This window comes from Silene latifolia, chromosome 11 (genome assembly GCF_048544455.1).
Source record: "Silene latifolia isolate original U9 population chromosome 11, ASM4854445v1, whole genome shotgun sequence".
NCBI lineage: Eukaryota > Viridiplantae > Streptophyta > Magnoliopsida > Caryophyllales > Caryophyllaceae > Silene > Silene latifolia.
In genome coordinates this window covers 204,124,643-204,133,799 of record NC_133536.1, presented here as the reverse complement: position 1 = coordinate 204,133,799, position 9,157 = coordinate 204,124,643, and the positions used below count along the sequence as shown (strand labels likewise).

Sequence of the window (9,157 nt, the reverse complement as noted above, 5' to 3'; positions counted from 1 at the left end):
AAATTAATAAAGTTATTAACTTACCGCTTAAAGCAATATGGTCAAAATAAAATATAAGTTCAGAACAATCTCGTTTGTCATGGAATTTTTATCGTTACCATGAAAGTTCATCTCCTTCTTTAAAAATGATTAGTGTTATACGGAGTAGTAAATTGGGATGAGCACATGTAATATAGGAACCAAAATTTGAGGTAACTAAATCAAAAATCAAAGCACGTATCTTCATATTCCTTTCATAATATTATCGCTACAAATATTAAATATATAATTGATACTACTATTGTGATATCTTGCCGTGATTCTAGTGAGATTATGGTATATTTTTTAAAATTCACAAATTTGTTTCATTCTACATATCTCCTACCATTTATATTGCATTTTATTGACGACATTTATGTAATGCATTTATTGATGGTTTAATTATTAACTAGGTTTGTGACCCGTGAAATTCACGGGTTTATCTGCTTTAGTTTTGTTATTTTTATCGTATTGTTTATATTTGTCCGAGCAATTAGTTGATCCATTTAAAAAATATAGTCTTGAAATATATAAAATTCAGTCAGTTAACGCCTCATTTATTTGACAACTAAACTATATATATTGTACTTTGGTTGTTGTTTTGATTAATATACTAATAACATGTGGTTTAAAGAAACCAAAAAATACCTTCAAATCATCAATGAGTTCAGTAATTCATGGCACCCATGTAAAACAAAATTAAATGGTTAAGGTTGCCTTTTAATTAGATTGTATAGATTTTGTACTAAAATTTCTATGTGAAAGTTTGAAAGTCCTTTGTCATTTAGGATAAATAAAGTTAGTACTTGAAGATGAAAGGGCAAATTAATGCATAATGTTGAATTACTTTCTCTTTTTTTTTTTCTTTTTTTTGAGAATGATAAATCCCACAATGTAAGGAGCTTAAAACATAGTTATGAAGTTTAATAAATGTTAGTCTTAGTATATCATCTATATCGATTTGTCAAAAATCCTAAATTTAAATATTTTGCATAAATGATAAAAGGAATTAAATATATAGTAGCCTACAACAAATTTCATTCCAATCTCATTATATATTTTGTATATACATTAGATAGATAATATGACATGTACGCATAAATATTAGATAATAATTTATATTTAGCCATTATCCATGTCAATAGGATTTTTTCTGTCTAACTTGTTAATAAGATTGAGATCCTTGCAACACATACTCAACATAATAATTTTCATTCTATAAGAGCTATTATTCAAAGGAAAATTGATGAATAAAAATGCAACACATACCCAAATAAAACATACTTTTGAAAGTTTCTGAAATCCTTAAAAAAATTTATGAACCTAAAACCAATTAGTCATTCATATTCAATTCGTGTTGTCAATCTTGTAGTTAGTTTATAATATAGTATTGAGTGGAATGGAGAGAGAGTATTTATTTATGCAATTTTAGTATTTTCTTCTTCATACAGTCCTTTTTCTCCAATGAAATATTCCTACAAAAAATAAAACAAAAAACCACTAAGTGATTAATAACAAACAAAATGGTGGAATTCGATTTATGTAATATTAATCTTATCATTATTAATTTAAGTTTTCACATAAATAATGAAAAAAAAAAAGTGCATTGAATCATAAAGATGTAAGTGTATTTACCTTTGAATAGCACAACTCCACAAATCTTGATAACCTCTAGATGGAACAAAACAACATATATGAGAAGGTTAAAAATGTGAATAATACTTCATAATTAACCAATAAAACTTAAAAATAAATAAATAAATTATTAATTTAAAACCTTAATACACTTACTTTAATGCTAATAAAATGATAAGAAAGATTATTGACACATATTTACAATTCTTTTGGCGGTGGGGGCAAAAAGATATTGGCTTATTATGGCTCACAAATGTTTTCTTCCATCAAACATTTATAGCCAAATGAGAATGTGTTTTATGACTTTTGGCGTTTTTTTTATTATTATCAATTTAATATATACATAAATGTGTAGCAAAGTTTTATGACTTTTGAGTATCTTTTTCATTATTACCAAATTTAATATAGACGTAAATATAGAGTAAGGAGAAATGAAATGTAAAAGCTTAGCTTTAATCCAAATTGCATGAGAATTATTTAGGGAGTTATCTTACAAAACTAAAAGATGATAGATATTCTGCCTTGTTTTTTATTTATAAAATTATATTTATAGATTTATATATGTATCCAATTAATGAAATTGAGCAAGTTTATTGCAATAAGATTTAAGAGAGAATTGCATATATAAACAGTTTAAAATTTCATATTTGAAAAATTAAAAGGTCAATGTTTAATGTTAAGTATTTTATTATTTGCCCTTAATCTTTACAAATTCTTTATTATTTTATAAACGGCGTAAAATTCGAATTATGTGATATTTATCTGTTGCTTAGAATATTCTAACGGTAAAATAGAAATTTAAAATTTAGTGTGAATTATTTGATTTTTAATTGTTGTTTAATTTATCTAAAAATTAAAAAGGCCAAATTTTAATATTTGTTATGCTATTTGCATTTAATATTTTAGATTTTTTTTTATTTCACAAATTTTGTCATCCATCAATAATATATAAAAAATTGAGGATATTTTTTATGACTTTTGAACATCCTTTTTCATTATTATCATCTTTAATATAGGCATAAATATGGAGCAAAGTTCATGACTTTTGAGCATCATTTTTTTCATTATTATGACATAAATATTATAATAAATATTTGTATTGATTAGGTTCCAAATTCTACATAAAGATAATCTTTTTTGTGAGACCGTTCTTTTGTATGACCGCAATATTTTCTCAATTTTTAAGTCACAAATGCTTCAACTATTTTTAAGTTGATCGCAAAAATTTGTAAATATTAATTTGTAGGGTAATTTAGTTACTTGTAATGGTCTCACTCAAAATAAACAGTGTTATATTAGAAATAGTAAAAGTTTCGCTGTTCATGTGGTATTTTTTTATTATAGAAAATTATTTATAATTGATATACACCTCCCCAAATAGACTTTTACTTTTTTTTGGTAGGGCACTAACTCAATTATCATTTAATGTGTGTTTTTTTAGTAAGAATTATCCGTCAAGACGTCAATATTGTATTGTATTTTGTCACTAAAAATATATTATATAATCAAATACAAAATATAAATTAATTGTAAACATGGCTCGTGGAATAAAATCTATAAATACTATTAAAAGGCTAGCCTAAAAATGCCACATAGACAATGCCACATTGGATGAAAAAAAGCCACGTATACAATAACATGTGACTTGGCAAACTAATATGACGTGGATTATCCAATTTATTATTATATTGCATTAATTTAATTCACTTATTTAATTTAAAAATCCATCCATATTCCATTAGATTTAAATTTAATTAACTTAAACAAAAAAAAACTACAATAAAAAAATACGCATTAACTATAAGTTAATAATTTCAAGATATTTCATATGGAGTACTATTATATGTATTCGAAATAAAAAAAAATGAATACATAAGAAATTAAGAACGAAGAAGAATAAATGAAGTTGAAAACAAAAAAATTGTATTGTCACTAATTCATTATTTAATTTAAGTAATTTACAAACAAATTCTGTAAATACTTAAGTTAAATTAAACACTAATAATAGAATTTTAAAAGGGTAGAAATACCGTATTTAGTTCATGAAATTATTTCACGTAAAGGATAAGGTTTTGGAAAATATAAAATATATGGAAAAGAAAATATTTATTTAATTTAAGTAATTTATAAACAAATTTTGTAAATACTTAAGTAAATCTATACAATATAGTTAAAAGGCTAGATTAAAGCATTTAATTTAATTTCACATGGCATTAACATTTAATATTTTATACCTCATTAATTTCCATTAATTTTTATTGACTGTTTAATTATTATTTATTAATTATTATTAGATTATTGGTTATTTGATATGATTCTTAAAAAAAAAATTGAATGATTACTAAAAGTCCTTACAAAAAAGTCATTACATATTGTGTAACATACAAATAAAGAAAATCAAAAGACATCATTAATATTCTTAAACTAAATGTATATATTAAAGATTTGATGAGCTAAAAAAACCAAAAAAAGATGTAATTTACCAAAATTCACATAAAAGTTTCATAATTTACAATTATATTTCACATTTTAATTGAAATTTTTGGAAGAGAACATAGATGTTAGTGAATCGGTTAAATATTTTCATATTAACACAACTCATAAAATTAAAGTATATATTTATTTATTTCTTTAAAATTTATATAATAAATAGTATAAAAAGGCTAACATTAAGTACACTTTTAAATGCATTTGATATAACCACATGATTTCAAGAAGCCATATTACAAGTCTCGTCATATCATCATTATTGTCTTTTATGTCCCCTAATATTTATTCTTACAATTACAATATTAAAAAAAATTAAAGAAGATAACAAACTTTTTATCTTCTTCCACTTCAATACTTTATTCAGTTCATCACAAGCATTTAACCATACTTTTCATATTCTTTCTCCATAACTCATTTCTCAAGTTTCTTTATAATGATTCATATTTTTAGTTTACCTTAAATCTTTTGATGATATTATGACTTCTTAATTACTACTTTTTTTTTCTTGAGATGATAATATTTATTCCACGAGCACAACAATAGACATGCATTTTTATTATACTTTTTTATCAGCCTACAGCTCATTCGTTTTTCTCATGTTCTCTTTTCCATTATAAGATTTTACTATATTGGTCAAACTTATTTGATAATATTTTAAATATACTCGGTATATCTCATGCAATTTTGTATTTCGTTTACAATTGATTTTGGCATAATACTAATTTGTACAATTGATTGAATTTTCAGGAGCATGACATAGTTGGAGATCAATACGTGCAAATGACAATCAACAAGTATGTGGATTTTTTAAGAGGTAGCATAGTATTTCTCATTTTTTCCTTGGAATTTCTTTTTTTGGGAGATTTTTCTATTTTAATTATTAATACAAAACTCATTTGATAATATTTTACATATACTCGGTATATCTTATGCAATTTTGTATTTTGTGTACAAATAATTTTGGCATAATACTAATTTGTACAATTGATTGAATTTTCAGAAGCATGACATACTTGGAGATCAATACGTGCAAATGACAATCGACAAGTATGTGGATTTTTTAAGAGGTAGCATGATGTTTCTCATTTTTTTCTTGGAATTTCTGTTTTTTTAGGAGATTTTCCTATTTTAATTATTAATACATGACAATCGGTGAGTACAGAACACAATTTAAGAATTATCAATTTTATTTTTATTTTAGATATTAGTTCAATATCAGTTAACACGATATTTGATGTTAGAGGATGTGTTCATATAGATGATCAAATCTGAAGCTCTTGAATGGAGTAATCACCATATTGAGGATGTATTTCTATGCCGTTGACATTTTAATTGATATTAGTCTATCTATTTTTGTTCCAATAATTATGCTAAGGTTTTTAGCCTATTAGTTATTCTTGGCCTTTTAGTTGTAGTGATAGTATCGACACAACATCGACGAATAATCTTACAAGAGAAAAAAAAACCATCAAATGATAATTAAATTTGAAATGGAGAGACACGTATTCAATGTATTCAATTACTATATTAGTCTTACTTCATTCACTTTGTTAGGCTATTTTTCTTTTACCTATTGAAGGAGAAAAACTTGACCGCCTTTGGTAAATTGGCGGTTAAGAAAATCTTCAATCTCCGGAGCACCAATATCTTGAAGTTACATAATACATAACTCATGTATAAGTATTAATCATTGATTTCTATATAAACAACTTATGTCTATATACATGTAATTAGACTATTTAATTTGAGTATAATGAATTGAGAATGCAAATCATTACTGAATTTACGAGTTCACATAAATCATGAATCATCAGAGCAATGAGCAACGTAATTCGTTCAACATATACATTCAAAAAAACTCTTTACTAAATGCCTAAATCCCATTAATTTACTAGGTTGTTAATAGAGGAGAAGAAGAGTTACTCATGATTAGATTTTTTTTTGTATCTTTTACAAAGACCCACATTTTAACGATAAATACAATGCCTCTATTCCCCACTAATCTCATATTATTATTGTTTATATTACCGTGTTATTATGTTCAATCTCATAATTTCCATCCTATTTTATCGTCTGCAATGTTTCCAAATCAAAATCTGTTTTATACAAGTAGTATTAATAAAAAAAAAAGAAAATTTGTATAGGACCCGTGATTTTTCACGGGTTTCAAAACTAGTTTAATGTTTTATATAGTCTTTTAAACTATATTGTATAGATTGATAATATGTGTATTATGATATTGCCATGTCACATTTAATTTTGCCTTGTCACATTTGCCATGTCACATTTAATTTGCCATGTCACATTAGCCTTTTAATAGTATTGTATAGATTAGTAATATTAGCTTATTAGATTATATCAAAATAAATATGACGATGACACGTGGCAGAAGCCATCTGCCGATGACATGTGGCAGATGGTTTCTGCTTTAATATAGTATATGATATGATTTTATGGATCACTCTCATCACTTCCGCTTGTGTCACATTCTTGTCTCTATGTTGTATGTTCCAATATCTTGTGAGCAAAATCCAAAGAAACAATTAGTTGTGATTCTTATGAATAATTACTAATTTCTTAAAACTACCCTTTCACTCTTTCAACTCAACTGCCTGTTTATGTTATACCCCCAAAAATTAGTTTATTTTTGGCGAGTGCCTCCAAAAGTCGATAACAATAACAACTGTCGATCAATGTTGACAAAAAGAGGCACCGTAGAAAGATTAGAAAATGAATTTACAAGAAAGGGTACAAAAATTTACATGTGTCATTTTTGTTGAATTATTATGTGCAAGTATGAAGAAATTATAGTGAAACCCAAAGAAATATTGGAAATCAATTCCTAACGTTTTAAGCTTCTTAAGAACTTGCATGATAAACATGAAGTTGGCCTTAAGGTGGTGGGCATCCGGTTCTTCTTTGTGGAAATGGCAAATTGTGCATTGTGATAATATTAATAATATTGATATATTATATACTCCTTCTGTCCTAATAATTTGTTTCCATTGACGTCGAACTGTGGAAGGCATTAGGTAAGCTCAAACAACCACCCAACTGCCCAAGTTAAGTTCAAGAAGTGATGAGATGGGTACTGCACTTTGGCGTTCTTTCATGTTTCTGCCTTCAAGTAGTCACGCTGGTCTTCGACCTGATTCTGGAAGCCATAATGTGAAAAATGTACAGAGAAGACTTCGGCACCAAGCCTACGATGGTGATAAAGGTATTGCTCAAGAAAATCCAGAGTTACGATAGGAAAATATAATACTCCGTAACAAAGTTTGAATGTACAAAGGGTCTGAAATTCGATGAATGAAACCGAATATTTTCTGAACCTCATATCAGGATAGTTTAGCTGATCCCATTAGGATACAGGTACGAAGTAAGCATTAATAAGTTTGCAGGAAACCAATTACATGGGTTTCATCCAAGAAAGATAGGATGCAACAACAACCTGCAGGCAACCAGAGACTAAAATCGGCTTGAGCTTCATTATCAATTTGCGAGAGTGACTTGAGAGACAAATCGGACCACTACCATCAACCATCAAGCAGGATGCGACAAGAAAAGAGTGCTAAAAATAAGAAATAAAGCAAGCAACTTGAACAAGAACCATCAGAGGGATGAGACTGAACGACTAAAACTCAGAGTCTGAATTTTCAAGTGTATAACACCACAAAATGGAAGCCAGTGGAAATAAAGGGTAAGCCAGAATGTAAGACAGAGGCTCTAATACACATTATCTAGAAACTACATCAAGTTTAAATAACAAAAAGCAGAGCCAAAAACATATGCATTAGCATCTCTTTTTCCGCCCTCCTGAGATAATCTACAACTATTTGCCTTTACGCCGTTTCTGCTTTTCCGAACAATTCGTACTACTATACCATTTCCTTTTGGCTTCTCTTTCACTCAAACACACCAAAGATGAACCATTCAATCCTACACTGCAAGAGTAGAAAATGTGTCTCAAACTCTCAGCCAAGACTTAAAATCACGGACAAGAACAAAAAAATTATGTAAGAATTGAACAAGTAACATATTACATACCTGAACTACATATATTGCATCCAATCACTCTCTGAGGCATCAACGTTGGGAATATACTTATGCAGGTCTTGACTGGGGATCAAGGAAACCAAGATTTAGAATGATTATAACAAAGTCAATCAAATTTTAAACAGCGAAAAGAGAGAGGAAAAATAAGGACAGAGACTGAGAAATTGAATAGAAGTATAATCACAACTGCATTCACAATAGAACAACGTTACACAAGTGGCTCAAAGACCCATAATAAGAGATGAGCATTGATGAAAATTGTGTATGTAAAGAATTGCATAACCCAACTACTCTACTCTACAGTCCACAAAGCGAGAAGAACAGAAGCCATACATCTCAAGGCAAAATGTATGCATTTTACGCCTCCACTACCTTCACCTCCCTTCCCATATTTTGCTCTACTTCCGTCCTTTGCATCAGATGAGCCAGAAGCTGAAGCACGCTTTTTTTCTGTCAAGAGGTCATTTTAAGTCAAAACAAAATACTCCGTAAAAAATATTCCAATGATATAAATTGAGAGCCAGAAAATAAGAGTTAGGTTTGACGCTACCTTGAACTCTGCTAGAACGTAAAACGCGTGGCTTGACAAGAGGATTTTCTTTAAGGAAATCGCTAAGAGGATATGACATCCATTCACATATTTCACAGCCCAAAGTTGCTAGACTAACTATGGATTAGATAGATTGTAATTAGTTGTTTTAACACAGGTTAAGGAGGGATTAATGAGAAAAGGAAAAAGAATAGTAAAAGATTTGATGAAAGGGAAAGTACATATTAGTGAGTTTTGTTAAGTGAGACTCGTCAAAAAGGCACAATTAGAATGACAAATGAAGCTAACAAAAAAGCTCTTACCATCTATGGGACGACAGACAGTGACCAAGTAGTTTGTCGTACCGAATTTCACCCCATTTGCCTTTAATTCAGCAAAGAAACATATTTCACTTGAATCACCGTCCAC

General features: G+C 28.0%; 1 protein-coding gene across 2 annotated transcripts; it reads right to left on the bottom strand.

Annotated features, from left to right (window-relative positions):
* Positions 1–7,863: 7,863 nt before the first annotated feature.
* LOC141615360 (uncharacterized) lies at positions 7,864–8,860 on the bottom strand. 2 transcript variants are annotated; one of them, XM_074433747.1, is made up of 4 exons: positions 8,750–8,860; positions 8,533–8,649; positions 8,191–8,262; positions 7,864–8,082 (listed from the first exon to the last, which is right to left on the bottom strand). In XM_074433747.1, exons 1-4 carry the CDS (start codon positions 8,826–8,828, stop codon positions 7,976–7,978), a joined length of 375 nt encoding a protein of 124 aa, XP_074289848.1. In that variant the 5' UTR covers positions 8,829–8,860; the 3' UTR covers positions 7,864–7,975. The 2 variants fall into 2 exon arrangements, with proteins under 2 accessions (XP_074289848.1, XP_074289849.1); XM_074433748.1 differs by having other exon boundaries at positions 7,870–8,087.
* Positions 8,861–9,157: the final 297 nt, after the last annotated feature.

Bases quoted from the DNA above. Each gene is read 5' to 3' on its own strand.
- LOC141615360 (XM_074433747.1), bottom strand. From the start codon at position 8,828: ATGTCATATCCTCTTAGCGATTTCCTTAAAGAAAATCCTCTTGTCAAG. The intron at 8,650-8,749 runs GTAGCGTCAAAC...ACCTCTTGACAG, and splicing joins ACGTTCTAGCAGAGTTCAAG to AAAAAAAGCGTGCTTCAGCT. The intron at 8,263-8,532 runs GTATGGCTTCTG...CTTGATCCCCAG, and splicing joins CATACATTTTGCCTTGAGAT to TCAAGACCTGCATAAGTATA.